This window comes from Cnephaeus nilssonii (assembly GCF_951640355.1).
Source record: "Cnephaeus nilssonii genome assembly, chromosome: 5".
Lineage (NCBI taxonomy): Eukaryota > Metazoa > Chordata > Mammalia > Chiroptera > Vespertilionidae > Cnephaeus > Cnephaeus nilssonii.
Genome location: NC_137076.1, coordinates 101,353,293 through 101,370,947, shown reverse-complemented (window position 1 = coordinate 101,370,947; position 17,655 = coordinate 101,353,293). Strand labels below are relative to the sequence as shown.

Sequence of the window (17,655 nt, the reverse complement as noted above, 5' to 3'; positions counted from 1 at the left end):
AGAGGTGTTAGTTCTTATTTGAATGTTTGGTAAAATTCACCTGAAAAGCCATCATGTCCGGGGCTTTTGTTTGTTGGGAATTTTTTATGCTGCTTCAATTTCACTAGTTATAATCTGTCTATTCAGATTCTCTGATTCTTCCTGAATACGTTTTGGAAGATTGTATGTTTCTAGGAATTTACCCATTTCTTCCAGATTTTCCAATTTGTTACTCATATTTTTTTACAATCTTTTGTATTTCTCTTGTATTAAAGGTTTGTCAATCTTGTTTATCTTTTCAAAGAACCAGCTCTTTGCTTCATTGATCTCCTGTATTTTTTTACTCTATTTCATTTATTTTTGCTCTGATCTTTATTACTTACTTACTTCTACTCGCTGTGGGCTTTGTTTGTTGTTCTTTTTCAAGTTCCTTTAAGTGTAAAGTTAGATTGTTTATTTGAGCTTTTTCTTGTAATGCTATGAATTTCCCTCTTAGGACTGCTTTCACTGTGTCCCACAGATTTTGGTTTGTTGTGTTCTCATTTTCATTTGTTTCAAGGTATCTTTTGATTTCTTCCTTGATCTCATTGTTAACCCAGTAACTGTTTAGTAACATGTTATTTAGCATCCATGTCTTTGAGTGTTTTTCAGTTTTCTTCTTGTGATTGATTTCAAGTTTCATAGCATTATGGTCAGAGAAGATTCTTGATATGATTTCAATCTTCTTAAATTTGTTGAGACTTGTTTTGTGTCCTAACATGTGGTCTGTCCTAGAAAACGTTCCATGTACACTTGAAAAGAATGTATATCCTGCTGCTCTGGGGTGAAGTGCTCTGAAGATATCAATTAAACCCATTAGATCTAGTGTGTCATTTAAGGCCACTGTTTTCTTGTTGATTTTCTGCCTTGAAACTCCATCTAGAGAGAAATCTGACTAATTATACCCCCCTCCCATCTTCTCTGCCACCCAACCCACCCTCCTCCCCTCCTCCCTACCCCATCCATCCCCAAAGTTGCTCCTGCCCTCTGGGCTTTGAGGGGCAGCGATGTGAGATCAACCCGGATGATTGTGAGGACAATGACTGCGAGAACAACGCCACCTGTGTGGACGGGATCAACAACTACGTGTGTGTGTGCCCGCCTAACTACACAGGTAAGGCCCCTGACACCTGAGTGGGGATTGGTGCATGGGGCGGGGGGCATCGTGCACTAAGCACACCATTTTCTTAGCTTTTTCCAGGGACCCCTCTTCCTTCCCCTCATAGACAGAGGCTTGAACCCCTAAAACCCCACGAGGGGCTTCCCAAAGGCCCCGTCTTTCTGTTTGTCCTTCCATCCCCACAAACTACCAGCTCCTTCCCGCTCTGGAACAGGTTCCCAGGGCCCTCCCAGCTGTCTGTTCATTTGGTTGGTGGCCGCCCCTCCCTTGGGAGCTGGAGAGCAGGGGTGTTGGAGGCTAGCAGAGGCCCGTGCATTGTGGATGCTGTGTTCAGGTCTAGTCAGCCTTCTCTGGGAATCTACACTTTCCAGACACTCTAGGAGCCGGGGACACAAAAGTGAGCAAGACAGAGCTTCTTCTCACAAGAATTCATTCATATCATGAAGAGAGAGAGAGAGAGAGAGAGAGAGAGAGAGAGAGAGAGAGACAGACAGACAGACAGACAAGGACACAAACTGATATCTGAGCCCGGTGGGTCGTGGGGCCACAGAGAAGGAGCCTCACCCAGTGGGGACTAAGCGGGGGCTCCCACCAGAGGCTGTTCCGCGGGATAATTACTGGTACTCTCCCCACCACAACCCCAGTAACACCCCCATTTCCTATAGTAACAGCCCTAGTGAGGACAGTTACACGTACATTAGTGGCGAAGCCATCCTGGGCACTTATGGCCCGTTAGGCACTTCGTGGCGCTGTGAACTTCAAAGAGATGTATGCAGAGACCAGGCCTTCAGATGCCTGTCATGGCTGCTCCTCTGAGAGCATCGAGGGGCTGACTTGTCTGTAGCAGGTGGGCTGTGCTCTAAGCCACATCCGTGCCGCCAGGAAGCTGCTGGGCCTCCCTGGAGCTCACCGTCGCCCCGCTCCCATCTCTGGGTCGTCCTTGCCTGCTTGTTTGCGGACCTAGGCCATGGGGGAGGACAGGACCCCGCACGGTTGTGCCCCGGCACCTGGCACGGTGCCTGCCCTAGAGGAGGTGCTCAGTAAACAGTGTGGAAGGAAAAAATGAATAAATAAGCGTAGCCCAAGGTTAGGGTGAAACAGCCGAATGGTGGTGCTGTGACTGCCCGGGAGGGATCCGGAACCTTCCCGTTGTCACTGGGGAAACCAAGGCAGGCCCAGGAGAAAGGACCCGCCGAGAGAGCAAATGCAGGTCCTGAAGCCCACGCCCCTGAGGCCTGCGTGCTCTCCCACCCACAGGTGAGCTGTGCGACGAGGTGATTGACCACTGCGTGCCGGGGCTGAACCTCTGCCAGCACGAGGCCAAGTGCATCTCGCTGGACAAAGGATTCAGGTCAGGCGGACTCCTGGGTCTGCAGCAGAGGCTCGCTCTCCCCTCACCATATCGCCCTTCCCGGAGCTGGTGTAGGAGAGACCCGCTGGGGAACCGGGGGGGGGGGGGGGGGGGGGCGGGGGAGGGGACATGGTCCCCGACGCTCTGCCTCCATGGCTCTGCAAGTCTGCCCGGGATGCCCCTGTGCGCTGGGTTGGGAGGGGGAGTGCGCCCTGACTGTCAGCAGCCACATTGGCGGGCTGTCCCTGCGGCCGTGGGCACCGGCGGCTGGAACAGCCTCACTCTCTGGGTTCCAGGTGCGAGTGTCTCCCTGGCTACAGCGGGAAGCTCTGCGAGGTGGACGACGATGACTGCGCGGCCCACAGGTGCCGCCACGGGGCCCAGTGCGTGGACGCGGTCAACGGCTACACGTGCATCTGCCCCCAGGGCTTCAGGTATAGCAGAGCCCTGGGGCGGAGCCCGCCTGGGCCAGGTGTCGAGCAGGGGCCTGGGGACAGGTGGAGGGCCACGCCCGGCCCTGGGTCTCGGCGGCACCTGTATCCCCACACCGTCCTCAGCCGCCGAGGCCCAGGGCAGACGCTGTCAGCCCTGTGTGCAGAGGGGAGAAGAGCTGCCCAGCCAGCCATGGGGGGGTGGACCTGAGGCCCAGCCCATGTCAAACTCGGGCATGGCCCCATCTCATGGGGGCCTGGGACCTAGAGAAGGAAAAAGACCCGCCAGTTAGTGTCGGGCAGAGACCAGGCCCCGTTCCCATCGCGCACCCCTCTCTGCTCGGGCTCTGGCCGAAACACCTGTCTCCCCCCTCCCCCAGCGGGCTCCTCTGCGAGCACCCCCCGCCCATGGTCCTGCTGCAGACCAGCCCCTGCGACCAGTACGAGTGCCAGAACGGGGCGCAGTGCATCGTGGTGCAGCAGGAGCCCACCTGCCGCTGCCCCCCGGGCTTCGCCGGCCCGCGCTGCGAGAAGCTCATCACCGTCAACTTCGTGGGCAAGGACTCCTACGTGGAACTGGCCTCCGCCAAGGTCCGGCCCCAGGCCAACATCTCCCTGCAGGTGCGCCCCCCACACACACACTCCCCCCCCCCACCCCGCACGCCCAGCTCTGCTTGCTCCGAGCACAGCAGGGAGGCCCCAGGCCATGCAGCCCTGCCCCCCCGTGGCAGCATCAAGGCCGCACTCAGCTTTGGGGTCTGGGCCAGCTCCCACGCTCCAGGCAGCCCCACTTCCAGCCTCATTCACTCCTTCCTCTGGGAAATACTCATGCAGCTGTTACACGCCAGGCACTGCGCTGGGCAATGGGAAGTCAGTAGTGGACAAGACGGGCAAGCCCGTTGTCCGAGCAGGATGACAAGGAAAGGGACAGTGACAGCCCTGGTGTTGTGGGAGCACATGGCAGGGCGGGGATCCCGGCCGCTGGGAAGAATCCGAGAGGGCTCCCTGGAGGCAGTGATTACGAAGCTGAGATCGGAAGGAGGACTAGGAGTTTGCCTGGAGAGGGCAGTAGGGTGAGGGGGCGACAGGGCAGGATGAAGAGGGGTGCAGTCTAGTACCTGGACACCCAGATGTCCTATCAGGCCACCTGCTGCACACCCCAGTCCTCCAGGCTGTGTGTCCGGGCGGTAGGAGCTGCAGACAGTCAGAGAACCCCACCTTCAGCGGGCCTGACAGAGGGGTGCCCTCTGGAGCCAATGGCTGTCAGCCTTGGCAACACGTTAGAATCGCCCAGAGTTTCTCAAATGGTCCTTGCTTGGGCCCCACCCCCGAGACTCCTGTGTAGTGGTTTGGGGTGAAGCGCAGACACTGATGTTTTAAAAACTCCCCAGGTGACTCTTAGCACAGAGCCTGGTCCATAATAAACTGAACCAGTAGTGATTGTTAGCATTTAGTTTCTAACTATCCTCACACTTCATACAGAGGCCGAGGCCAACGGGCAGCCCCTGGGTGCGACCATGTACAGTGGGAGCGCTAGACCAGAGCGCGCGGCTCCTGACGGCCGGGAGGGTGGGGGGGTGTGAACATAACGTGATGGGGGCCCCATAGGTGTGTGTGGAACTGAATCAGCGTGTGCTGGGGTGTGAGCACAGGCCCTCCTCTGGGGATTCACGGTCCAGAGGGGGAGGAACGGGGACGTGAATGCCGGGGGTCGCTCAGAAGATGCCACCTAGAAGCCGAAGCCGGGAGGTAGGCCCCGGGGGAGCCTCACCGCATCCCTCTCCCCAGGTGGCCACGGACAAGGACAACGGCATCCTCCTCTACAAGGGAGACAACGACCCCCTGGCGCTGGAGCTGTACCAGGGCCACGTGCGGCTGGTCTACGACAGCCTGAGCTCCCCGCCGACCACGGTGTACAGGTAGGACCCGCACCCCCCACCGCACACCGTCCCGCCTGCGTCCGCCCTGGGAGGCGATGCCAGGGAGACTCCGCTGCCTCTTCTTGCTGCCCCGCCCCGCCCCCCCCCCAACACAGACACACCTTTCCTCCCAGGAGAGGAGGGGCTGGGGAGGAAGGGTGCTGGAGGAAGACGCAGGAGAGGAAGGCCCGGGAGATGACACCTCATTTCCATAAGATAAATGCCCAGCAAGTACTGCAGGAGCCCGCGCTCCAACGGGGACAAGGCTGCTTAATGAGATGCCCTTTTCAAAATGTCACCCTAATCTTTTATTAGTTTAAGAAAGAAAACGGGGAGATTAGCTTGCAACTCAGGGGGCGGGCGCTCCAGAGCTCCAGGGACAGGCCTGCTCCCAAAGTGACCTTCAGACGGCTCTGAAGGACAATCGTCCCTAAGCGCCAGTCCTTCCCAGTCACCCTGGTTTTTACATGATCGGTGTGTCGGCTGTGCTGTTGCTGAACACGCTGCTTTACATCAGCTTGGAGTCTGCTCGCTTTTTAAATGTGGCTTCGTCTTCAGTCGTATCTGTGAGCTCGCAGGCGTGCCAGTTCCGTATGTTCCAGTCCGTGGCCTCCTTCGTGCAGGCGCCTGCCCCTGCTCATCTGCCAGCTGCAGTCGCCGGAGGGGAGGGGCCCCTGAGGTTCTATTCCAGGCCCGGGGGCCAACACACAGAAAAGCCCACCTGAGCCCCACCCTGGCCCAGAATGGGGACAAGTCCGTCCCCAGACTTGCCAGAGGAGCTTCAGGCATTATTTCCTACCCAGAAGGCCAAGGGGCTAAGGTGACAGACGTGGGGAACGTGGGCTGGTGTGCAATAGGGAGTGGTGGGGACTGTGGTGGCCTCGAGGGTACCAGCCTCGTCCAAAGAGACCGTTGACCTCGGCTCCAGCAGATGCTGCCGTGTGGGGATGCAGATTCTCAAGAGAAGCTGGAAATCCAGGGTTTCTGTGTGAAGCCTGTATTTACATGCTGCCGTTTTAAAGCAGCGGGTGAGAGCACTATCTGGCCTGCCGCGCATGCTCCCCGGGTCATAATGACCACAGCCCCATCCTTTGCCAAGGTCTTCGTCTCATTGGGTACGCACCACAAGCCCAGGCGGGCAGCATCACTCCTGTTTCAGGGATGAGAAACCCGGGGCTCGGATGAAGTCCTTGGCCCAGAGGCACACAAGTCAGTCAGTGGGAGAGCTGGGATTCAAACCCAGGTCAGGCTCCCACCCAGGCCTGCCCTCCCCGGTGCTGGGGCACAGAGGGTGAGGCAGAGAGAGACAGACAGACACACACACACACACACACAGTCCACCCTGGTCCAGCACGTGGGTGGGGGGCAGTGTGCAGTGCAGGCTGCTCACTAAAATCCCAGCACTTCCTTCCTGTGACACTGTCGCCACCTAGTGGTCACAACAGCATCCAGGTGAGCGAGCCCAGCACCTAAAATGACTATTCGACCCCCAGGGGCATAGGGTCCTGTGGCTGGGGGCTTGGGTTTAAGTCCGGCCTCTACCACTCCCACTTTAAGACATTGGCAGGGTCACCTAAGCCTCTTATTTCTAGAACGGAGAAAGCATGGTACCTCCCACGTGGGGAGTATAGGTCAAGTGCTTAGCATTGAGTAGCATGCGCGGCCCCTGTTAAGGGCTCAACACATGCCCAGCGTTGTTGTTAAAAGCAAAGGCAAACTGGACAGGCCGCTCTGCTCAGCGCCTGTCCTCGTGTGTGATCCAGCGGGCCGCCCAGCCGGCTCTGGCCCCTCCTGTGGCCTCCACCTCTGGCCCAGCGGATTGGGGGAAGACTCAGAGCCCTCCCTCCCCCAAACCCCTGAGCATCTCTCCAGGGGGCTGACTCTGGGGCTCCAACCAGCGTGCAGTCCTTTCTTTCCGAGTTCACAGCAGGTGGGTCATCGATGGGGTTTTCCCCGCTCTTTCTCTGCCTTTGCAGCAGAGCCAGGCTTCCTTCCGCTGATGGTTTACTTCCAAGGCCACGGCCCTAAACAATAAAGCAGAAATGGAGGCAGATGAGAAGGACGGAGGCGGGACAGAGACGAGCTGGTGCCACTTTACCTCTGAGGTCACTGTTACTCATGTGTACTAGAAAAAGATAAACATCACGCCACAACTTTGTGTGCAGTGTTCCTCAGAACAATGCTGGCCTTGCATCCTCACTGATACTTAGGGAGAAACGGAGCCAGTGAAGGAGCATGTGTTACGTACATCCTGGTCCCCACGGTGTGCAGCAGGGCAACAATGGAGGTGTCTGAGGGTGGAGGTGTCTGAGGGTGGAACTGGCTCGGCTCTGCAGAAAAGAATGCAGATAGTAGGCTGGGTCTTGTACTGGAAGGAAAAAATGTTATAAGAGGCTTTATAGGGACCAATGACAAATTAGAAACAGGCTGATTAGACAAAGGGATGGCATCCATCCCTGTCCTTAGCCGCACAGGAATGTAACTCATCTTAAATAGTTCAGAAAAACTGCGTGTGTGTGTGTGTGTGTGTGTGTGTGTTCTCGTGTGTGGAGATGGAGAGAGAGAAAAATGATAAAGCAAATGGGACTATTTTGTAACATATAAATTTGAAGTTATTTGCAAGTAAAATGTAAGTTTAAATTTATTTGCAAATAAAAAGTAAAATGAAGTGCAAGTAATGGCAGTCAAGTTCGGAGGCCAGAGCCCGCTGTGGAAGGCGCGTGGCCAACTGTCTGTCCTCCTCTCCTGCCCAGCGTGGAGACAGTGAATGACGGGCAGTTTCACAGCGTGGAGCTGGTGATGCTGAACCAGACCCTGAACCTGGTGGTGGACAAAGGAGCCCCCAAGAGCCTGGGAAAGCTCCAGAAGCAGCCAGCAGTGGGCATCAACAGCCCCCTCTACCTTGGAGGTAAAGCCCCCTTCCCTGCCACCCCCACCACTTCCACCTCTCACCTGCCCTCTGTGCTCGGGCCCTCGGGCTGGGGTTCCCCTGTGCTCATGTAGGCACCTACTGCAAAGCCAATCAGGGCAGGCTTCCTAGAGGAAGTGACAACCAAGCTGATCCCTAAAGGGTGAATAGTTAGCCAGGGCATGGGGAGGAGAAGAGGAGAGGAGAGAGCGCAGGGCTCCTTCTGAGAACCACAAGTTGTTCAGGAGTGGGGGGCGGGGGAGATGGAGTCAGGGTCCAGGCCCTGCGATCCCTGGGTTTCAGGTCACATTCCCTGTGCTCTGCCACCTCGTGGGACACAGCAAGGCTCAGCTGATGTACATGGAAGAACCTGTTTGAGTTTAAGGAGAAGTGGACACACACACACACACACACACACACACACACACACACACCCGCCCTGCCTGGCAGACCCTGGCCTGAAACGCAGCCCTGGGCTGGTAGTTCTGAAAGGACGGTGTGCAAAACAGTCACCAGAACTGCTTGTTCAGCACAGAGGGCCCCCAGGGAGCCCCGCTGTGGGGGCTGGAGTGGCCCAGCATTCAGCTCTGTTAGCAGCCAGTCCAGGGAGCGCCCCGGGGCCCAGAGCGTCTCTCCCAATGAAGATCCCAAAGTTCCACGGACCCAGGCTGCACCCCAGGCCCCTGTCTTCTCTCCCCAGCTCCCACTCCCCAGCGGTGTTTACCGAGGGGGGGCCTGTCACACTGCAGAGGCCTGATGGGGACAGCGGGGGAGGTGGGCAGCCACCCTGCCTGGGCGTGGGCCTTCTCCATCAGACCGTGGCCACGTGGCTGTGGCTGGCCACATTTTGTTTCTCTAGAGGAGCCTGAAAATGGACTTTCATGGGACATTTCCTATATGTAAAAAATGGCAACGTTTCCAGTTTCTGAGTCACAGTGCAGGACAATGGGCACATGTCCTCGCGTGGACAGGATCCCGGGTGTTGGCCCCTTCGCTCCACTGGCACAGCAGAGGCCAGGGCTGTGAATGCTTAGGGACATGGAAAGAGCGCGCTCTCGCTCTAAGGGGAGGGCTGGCGGGGGGTGCGGGGAGGGTCTCAGGCCGCTGTCCTGGCACCGCTCCCACAGGCATCCCGACCTCCACGGGCCTCTCCGCGCTGCGCCAGGGGGCGGACCGGCCGCTGGGCGGCTTCCACGGCTGCATCCACGAGGTGCGCATCAACAACGAGCTGCAGGACTTCAAGGCGCTCCCGCCGCAGTCCCTGGGCGTCTCGCCCGGCTGCAAGTCCTGCACGGTGTGCCGGCACGGCCTGTGCCGCGCGGTGGAGAAGGACAGCGTGGTCTGCGAGTGCCACCCCGGCTGGACCGGCCCGCTGTGCGACCAGGAGGCCCCGGACCCCTGCCTGGGCCACAGGTCAGTGCCCCCCGCCCCCTCCCCACCTGAGAAGTGGCCCTGAGGGCAGCGATTAAACTGTAGGCAGGACCTGCATTGGTGTGACTGCTGAGGAGTCCAGAGCTTACACCTGCCCAAGAGGCCCGCTCCGAGGCATCAGGTGCCGGGCAGCAGCAAGCCTCTACCTGCCTCCCTGTGAATCAGACAGGCGCCCCTTTGGGCAGATGGGCACTCTCTCCGCTGGGCCAGTGGGAGGAGGGACTTTCAGCCCAGACTCAGCTGCCCCCTCAGCCGGTGCCCATGCAAGACCCAGTGTGTATACCCACAGCCGAATCACATTCACAGCTTAATCGCTCGCATTCATCCCACAGTATTCACTGAGGGCCTACTGTGTGCCCCGCCTAGCGTTAAACTGAGAGACCCAGAATCTCAGTGCTAGGAAATCTGAATCAGCCAAAAATAACACCAGAGCCAAGACCAGTGGTTGGGGTGGCTGACCAGCTGGGAAGTGGTGGCGTAAATTGGCCACGAGGGCCGGTGGCTCTGCGTAGCTCTGCGGTGTGTGGCTCTGAGTCGTCTGCAGAGAACCCCGGCTCTCACCGTCACCCCAGCAGAGACAGCGCTGCCCGTGATTAGAACATAGACTGGGCACCCATTCCTGCCCCTGTGCCACGTGGAGAAGGCGACCCACCGCGCAGGAGGGACTACAAACCCAGCGCGATGCTGGCTGCCTGGCACCAGCAAGGGTGGCTGCGCCTGGCGGTGCTCACGGCAATTACACTGTGAGCAGTTAGGGTTGTAGGGCAGTTGACGTGCCTAGAGAATGCGGCGACGCTCCCCAGCAGTGACTGCGCTGGGCTCCGTGAGTTCTGAGCCGGCCACATGGTGGCTGCAGCCGGCGAGGACACTGGACAATGCCCCTTGGGCACCGCAGAGTGTCTCAGGAATGACTGATGCTCGGTCACTGGGGCGGCCGGAGGTGGAGCGTGGGATGGGGACGGTCCCACAGAGCTGGGCCTGGGTCTGAGCCCGGAGATGGAGGAAGACACCTCCCGCGGCACCCACGCTCCGGTTCCCCTCTCACCCTCTCGTCTGCCCACAGCTGCCACCACGGGAAATGTGTGAGGACCGGGCCCTCCTACGTGTGCAAGTGTGCCGAGGGCTACGGAGGGGCCTTGTGTGACCACAAAAACGACTCCGCCAGCGCCTGCGCAGCCTTCAAGTGCCACCACGGGCAGTGCCACGTCTCAGACCGAGGGGAGCCCTATTGCTTGTGCCAGCCTGGCTTCGGAGGGGAGCACTGCGAACAAGGTGGGCCTGCGGTGTGCCTCCGTGAGGCTGCATGGCCCGGCCTCCCTCCCTCTTCTCTCCCATCTTCCTGTCCCCCTAACCTACACCCTCTCCTGCTTCTCTTCCCCTTTCAGCCCGCCCCCCAGCCTACACCCTCTCCCCTCTCCATATTTCTTCAATCCCTCCTTCCTCTCCCTATCTATTCTCCCCTCTCCCCGCTTTCCTCTCTCCCTTTTCCCTACCTTGTCCGCTCTTCCCGCCTCTCTCTTTCCATTCTCCTCTCCCATCTGTCTTCCACTCTCCTTTCTCACCTCTTTCTGCTCCCCTTATTTCTACTCTTCTTGCCTCTTCCCTCTTTCATATCCTTTCTCTTCCTTCTCCCATCTCTGTCCTCTGATATACCTTTTCCCTTCTATACTCTCCCTTCTCCCCCGCCCCGATTTCCCTCTCCTCGCCTCACGCCTTTCCCCTCCTTCCATTCCCTTCTTTCTCCCTTCTCCCCCCTGCCTTTTACCCTCCCTTCTCTCCCTTTAACCTCTCTCCTCTCCTCCCATTTCTCTTCTGTCCATCTCCTTTCCACTCTTCCTTCTTTCTGACCCCTTGAAATGCCTGCTTTCAAAACTAATCCCTAACTTAGCCACACGATGTGTAGACGTCTAACCAGCCCCACTGACTTACCTGGGAGGGTATAGAAGTGCAGTCTCAGGCCCCCACTGGAGACCTTTTAGGTCAGAACCTGCAGAGAAAGAGAATTCCCCCTCCCTCCACCACACTCCTAGACAGTAGAGGACTCACATTTTATACCCAGCTGAACTACCACTCCTAATCAAAAATGTATTAGTATATTTTGAAATAACTTCAGATTAAACAGAAAATTTGCCAGAACAATACAGACAGCGCTCAGTTCCCTTCAACCCAACTGCCCATCGCTGCTGCCTTGCACGTTCCACACCCTCATCCTCCTTAGTCTCTTTCTGGGCCTTTTGACAATCTCGTCACTTACAAAACTGTATCCAGCTTAATATTCTCCCCATTAGTCCCCAGAAGCTGGGCAGAGCACGAGGCCCTTTCTGGACTCCTCCCAGCCTGGGCAGTGGCAGGGAGGACAGGGCACCGGGGCACCAGGAAGCCGAGGCTGTGTGGCGGAGCGTCCGGCTGTGTCCATTGCTGGCCTCGGGCCTCGCTGCAGGGGCGCTCCCAGTGCAGGGAGGACAGGAGGGGTGGAGAGGAGAGGCGGGTCAGGGTCCAGAGGGTGCCTGCAGGCTTAGAGCCCCCTCTCCCACCCACGGCAGCCCCTGTGCTGTGTGCTCCTGTCAGCCCTCTCAGGTACCACTGAGAGGGCGAGGGCGGGACACCGAGAGCCGCCCCATCTAAACCCTGGGCTCCAGCCACCACTACAATGCAGAGACGTGGGCCCAGTTGGCCAGGCCTCCTGCTTTCCAAAGCAGCCAGAAACCCCAATGCTAGGTGGAGGCCCCTGGGTTTTGGCTCTAACATTGGCATTTCATCTGACTTTAAGCACGTGGTGCAGTCAGTTTGCCTGGACATGGGGTTAGCCCTCATTCTATCTGTTTGACACGTAAAATTTGGTCTCAAGTTCCTTTTAGGGAGGGACGCAGGTGGGTGGGTAGATGAATGGATCCGAGGATGGGTGGGCGGATAGGTGGAGGGCAGTTTCACGGAAATAACGATGCGCAGGGGTGAGTATGTGGGCGATGGCTGCAGGGGGGAAGGGCAGGGTGGGCAGATGAGTGAATGAACAAAGACCACAGAGTTTCAGAACGCTGCCCGGGAACGGGCCCTGGTTCCTGCCAGCCCTCTGCCCCATCAGTGCCCTGACCTTACCCCGCTGCCCTCTGCAGAAAACCCGTGCCTGGGGGAGGTCGTCCGAGAGGTGATCCGCCGCCAGAAGGGTTACGCGTCGTGTGCCACAGCCTCCAAGGTGCCCATGGTGGAGTGCCGCGGGGGCTGCGGGCCCCAGTGCTGCCTGCCCACCCGCAGCAAGCGGCGGAAATACGTCTTCCAGTGCACGGACGGCTCCTCCTTCGTGGAGGAGGTGGAGAGACACTTAGAGTGCGGCTGCCGGCCCTGCGCCTAGGCCTCCGTCCACCCCCGGCCCGTCGGCCCCGGCACAGCCCCGGGGGACCTGGAGAGGAAAGAAGAAGAGAATATTAAGTATATTGTAAAATAAACAAAAAATAGAACTTATTTTTATTATGGAAAGTGACTATTTTCATCTTTTATTATATAAATATATCCCACCGTCCGCGTACCTGTACCATATAGTGAGCTATTGTTACTGCGTTGTCTTGTGTTGTGGATTTGTCGTGTTTTTATGAACAGCTGTTAAAAGTTTTAAGAGAAAAGACTAATAAAATGTTTTAAGGCGGAAGGATGAGAATAAAGAAGTGGAAGCCTGTGTGAGGAGGAAGGAAGTTTCTATGTGGGTGAAACAACAGGGTTCAGCAGAAACCCAGGCTGTGAGCGCAGGAGTGGGGAGGGGGGAGGAGGCTCCTTCTCTACAGTGTTCGGTCCTGGCTGTTGAGAGCCCAGATGCCCAGTTCTTCCAGGCAAAGCCCCGGGGGAACCGGCCTCCTCTGTGACCCCCCCACCCCCTGCAGACCCCGCTTCTCCTGCCTGAGTGGCCCTGGATTCCATTGCAAAACTATCTGAACTCGGGCTAATGTGAGCCTGTTTTGCCAAAATTTAAAACAGCTGCTCTTACCTTTCCCTTCCCTCCCCAGGAACTAAGTCCCGCGGGTGCGGGTGAGGGGAGGGAAGACGGCCAGGCGGTGCCCGGCCACCGGCCTCTCCTCCCTCCAGCTGGGGCTGTGACCCCAGGAGGGCGGGAAGCCAGGGCCGGAGCCAAGCCTGCCCACAGCCCTGGGAGGAGTTCATGCTGGGAAGTTCTCGGAGGCTCTTGCCATGGGCAGTAGGCCTTAACTGGGCCATCCAGGCACCGACATGATGACAGAGACCCCTTGCACGCCTGGTTTCCCGTGTGCATCGGCACTGCCACTGCGCCTCACGTTATCCACGGAACTCCTGCCCGCCCGCCCCGCCCCAAGGGCAGAGCAGCAGAACCCACGGCCCATGGGCAGCGGCCTCCCCGCCTCTGGGACCTGCCGCAGGCCTCACATCTGCTGTGGGAGAGCGGCTGGGGGCAGACTCCGCGCTCCGGTTCCTCCCCGACAGCACAGACACCGAGATTGGGCCGTGGAAGCCCAGCCCGGCCAGGAAAGGAAGGAGCTTTCCTGCCGTCTCTCCTGCTCTCGCTGCCTCGCTCGCTCCTTGTTCTGCTTCCCGAGGACCCAGAGTCTAGACAGAGCGGCCTCCGTGTCAGGAATGTGAGCAAAAGCAGCCTTGGGGCCCTGTCTCTCCGCCACCTCAGCTGCCCCTGCCCCCCTCAGGCCCGGCCCCTCACACCCACCCCTCTGTCCCCGTTCCTGGGGGCCTCCCCTGTAGGGGCCAGGGGAGAGTGTGGACCCCCGCTCTGAGGGCCCACAGACGAGCCTAGAGGGTCTGAGCGGACCGATGGCGGACCGAAGGCTCAGAGCATCCAGAAGGGAGGAAGGAGCGGAGGGGAGATGGAGGCGCACAGGCAGGTGGCACCAAGCCCGCCCGCTCAGCCCGTCCGCCGGGCCCCTGCCCCCCGGAAGGACTCTGGGGGCTGTGGCCTCCCTCTTCCCCCCAGGAGTCCAGGCCTCTCTCTGCCCATCACCCCTGGGTCCAAACCCGAGTCCAGCCCCAATCAGCCGCGCCAGCCCGAAGGACCAGGCTCTTCCTCTCCGGGGGGCGGGTGGGGGCAGGGGGAGGGGTTTTGAGCCTTCCTCTCAGTTTTGGAAGCCCCGACTTTACCAAGTGCCAAATGCAAGACCACTAAAAAAATCCACCCCCAAATGCAGCTTTTCTAACAAGGGGAGATTGAAATCCTCCTATTTGAGCAACCGAAGTCTAAGAACAGAGAGTCCCTCGGGGCAGGAAGAGTTTGGTTGGGAAATTGTCATGCTTAATGGGTCAGTGTTTGCTGGGGACACACATTGCGGAAGAGGGGGCTCGGGCCCTGGCTCCCCCTCAGCAGGACTCAGGGACAAGGAAGAGAGGGTCCTCCTCTTGTCTACACTGAGGGGCCCTCACGTGACTGATGAGATGATGGACTTAAAAGCTCTTGTAAAGTGTCAACTGAAAACCTTACATGTAAGACGCTGTGGTTATTATTACTGTTGTTGTTGCTATTATTGATGTGCCAATTGGTCCTCTGTGAAGACGGCTTTGCCCTTCCAGTCTCATAGGCAGGAACTCCAGTCTGACACGTCAGAGAGAGGAGGACAAGGAGGAGAGGGCCGAGGAAAGGAGGGGAGATCCCCCAGGGCCAGCGAAGGAGAAAATCCCAGGGGAGCCCAGCGTGGCCGGACAGGGATGCTCTAACCTTGCCCTTCGCCGCAGACAAATCTACCCCCTCAGATGAACCCAGAGGCTGCGCAGTCACCACGGCCTTTGCCAGGAGCAGAATCCCATGTCAACAGGCCTGCCCCTCAAAAACTCTCAGGGTCCCAGGTATCAGAGCTGAAGGAGCCCCCGGGGCCCCAGGTGGGTGGGAGAACTGAGAATCAGAGAGCGGAGTGTCCAGATCTGAGACCAGGGTCATCTGGAACTTAATGCCAGAGGCAGGAATAGAGCCAGGTGCACCCAGCAGGCACCCAGGCAGAGTGAGGCCTGGCACAGCCCCGGGACAGTTGCTAGGTGTCAGGAACGCACCCCGCCCTCCCCGCCCAGCCAGCTCCATTGCACACGACGGCCGGGAGGCTGGGCATTGTTGGCCGGTGCACTTGCCCACGTTTTCCATTCTGGCTGAGATGATGCCAAGAGAGCACCTGGGGAAAGCTGATGAGAGGTGCCAGCTAGCCAGGACCAAGGAAGCTAGAAATGGGCATTTGGCAAAGCTTATTTCTCTAACTCAACTATAGGTTCTAAGAGGAAGCATATTAAGATGTGTTTAAAACAATGTTATAGTGCCACTTCCCCAGAATGAATAAAAAAGTGTGCTTTTCCCAACAGACTGTCATACGCTGATGTCACTGAAATAAACGGATGGGTCACAGGCAAGCTCTCGGGTGCTCTTGTGATACCAAAGGTCAGCCCTGCTTTGAGCTGTGTTTTATTTTTATTCCTGACCTTCCCATTCCCTGGGGGAAAGATTGCTGCATGTATGAAGTTTGGTTAAGTATGTGGTGGAGTTAGTGAAAAAATTGGTTTTATGGACAATGAAGTGGGAACAGAGTTCCCCAGACATGGGAGCCGAGACGCCCATGGCCGGGGTCTGCCGGGCGAGGTGGGCCTGGTCCCGGACCGGCTGCCGGGGGTCAGGGGGAGGAAGCCCCTCAGTTCAGAGGAGACTCGTGGGCACTTCGATGCCTGATTGAACTTCCTCCTCGGCGCATTCCTTCCACCGGCATCTCTGGAACCTCTGCTACCTGCCAGGTGAGGCCTCGGCACTGAGACCCCCAAGGACGGTCAGGGCCAAGTGCTTGTTCTCCTGGAGCTTAACCTTTAACCTTTGACTGTGTGTCAACCAGCAAATCAACCAAGAAAGACAACCGCAGATAATGTAATCGAGAGGGCAGGACAGCATAGCTGGGAAGTCGGGGGAGGCCTCTCTGAAGGACTGGGACATGGGGGTGGGCGCAACCCTGGGAGATGGAAGCAGAAGGAAGCAAGGCCACAGGGCTCGCTAGCATCTGCCCTCCCGAAGGCCATCACGGGAGGCGGTGCCAGAGGTGGCGATGCAGCAAGTGAGCGCTCCCAGGGGGCGAGTGGGGGAGGGGAGGAGAGGGGGCAGAGCTCATCCCTCAGCTCCCCAGCCCTGGGCATCCTGGGGAGCCCGTGGCCTCTGAGCTTGAGGAACGCCCAGGGTCTAGAGGCCCCCACTAGCCACCCCAAGGTCTACAGAAAAGGAAACGCACAGATAAAATCTACATGTAGCCCGGAAAAGTTGCCAGGTTAAAAGGGCCGGCATGAACCCACCTTCCATTGGGGGACGCGGCAGGGGGTTCCCACTGAGAGGATTTTAGAGACAGGAGAAGCTGGCCGGGAAAAGAGGGGCCCACGGGAGAGGAATGCAAGCGTGACTGGCAGAGACACCTCCAAGCCGCCAGACTGTTTACAAGGATGTTACAAGAGATGGGGAAGGAGGGCGGGCGGGCACCGGGGAGCTTTGAAACTGACACCTGCCGGGAAAAGGGGGACGGGGGCCGATTCGGAAAAGCTCGGGGGACAATTAGAAAGTGGAATGAACAGACAAAGAAGCTGCCAGCAGTTACGAACCCTTAGACAAAGACGCTCACGGGCTCTCCCATTTTCATTTGGGAACCTCTCCCCACGCGGGAGCTTGTATACGCTTACAATAAATTTCCACGCTTTTGCTTAACATCCTTTGTCCGAGAAATTTATTCTTCAAACTTCGTGAGACAAGAACCCGAAGAGTTCCAGCTTGCCATTCGAGGTATCGCAGGTCAATGATATTTTTAAAACTCCTGCGTTCAATCCGAAACTCTCAAAACAGCCGGGAGCTCCAAGTCGGTGCAAATCTGCACCCCCCGACGCCCCCTCCTGCTAGGGTCTGTCCAGCCTCTTGGAATCTCCTGCAGTCAGACAGCTCTAGTCACAGGGCTCGCTCCCATCCTAGGACTTTCCACCAGCAATTACTATTGGAACCATCATCCTTACCATCTGTTCCTCCATAACCACTGCTCTTTGCTCTCGTTCTGCCCCGAGAGCACACCGAACCTGACTAGGCGAGACTGGCTGCCCGGCCACAGCCGTCCTGTCAAGGGGAACACTGCTGGCCCCCCTAAAGGTTTCTGCCAGGACACAGCTCCCAGACCCCTCACATCCTGGCTGCCTCCTCCTCCTCCTCTCGCTCCAATACAAAGTCAGATCTATTGCTCGAGAATCTCTTGACTTCAAGTGTTAGAAAAAAAAATCCATTTGATTTAAGAAAAGAAAGAACTGAGGAACTGGGCTCATCTGCTGAAATTCCAAGCCTGACAAGATGGGGGAACTCAAAATGACATTGTGAGCATGGGGTCTCTGTCTCCTTGGCTTCACTCTTCGCTAAGCGCCCCCTAGAGGCCCGAAGCAGAAGAAGCCGGCTTACATCTCAGGAGCTTAGGGGCTCTGGTGGGGAAAGGAGGCCAATAAAAATGCCAAAAATCAGCCTCCTTGGT

At 57.7% G+C, this 17,655-nt stretch overlaps 1 protein-coding gene across 1 annotated transcript in view; it reads left to right on the top strand.

Annotated features, from left to right (window-relative positions):
• The window catches only part of SLIT3 (slit guidance ligand 3), a 536,028-nt gene extending 523,376 nt beyond the window's left edge, over positions 1–12,652 (top strand). The window contains exons 28-36 of the mRNA XM_079771932.1: positions 993–1,132; positions 2,396–2,489; positions 2,786–2,923; positions 3,301–3,541; positions 4,709–4,839; positions 7,593–7,747; positions 8,875–9,160; positions 10,242–10,450; positions 12,292–12,652. Coding sequence (XP_079628058.1) covers positions 993–1,132; positions 2,396–2,489; positions 2,786–2,923; positions 3,301–3,541; positions 4,709–4,839; positions 7,593–7,747; positions 8,875–9,160; positions 10,242–10,450; positions 12,292–12,527 — 1,630 coding nt within the window. The 3' untranslated portion in view covers positions 12,528–12,652. The remainder of the gene's footprint in view (positions 1–992; positions 1,133–2,395; positions 2,490–2,785; positions 2,924–3,300; positions 3,542–4,708; positions 4,840–7,592; positions 7,748–8,874; positions 9,161–10,241; positions 10,451–12,291) is intronic.
• The last annotated feature ends 5,003 nt before the right edge of the window (positions 12,653–17,655 follow it).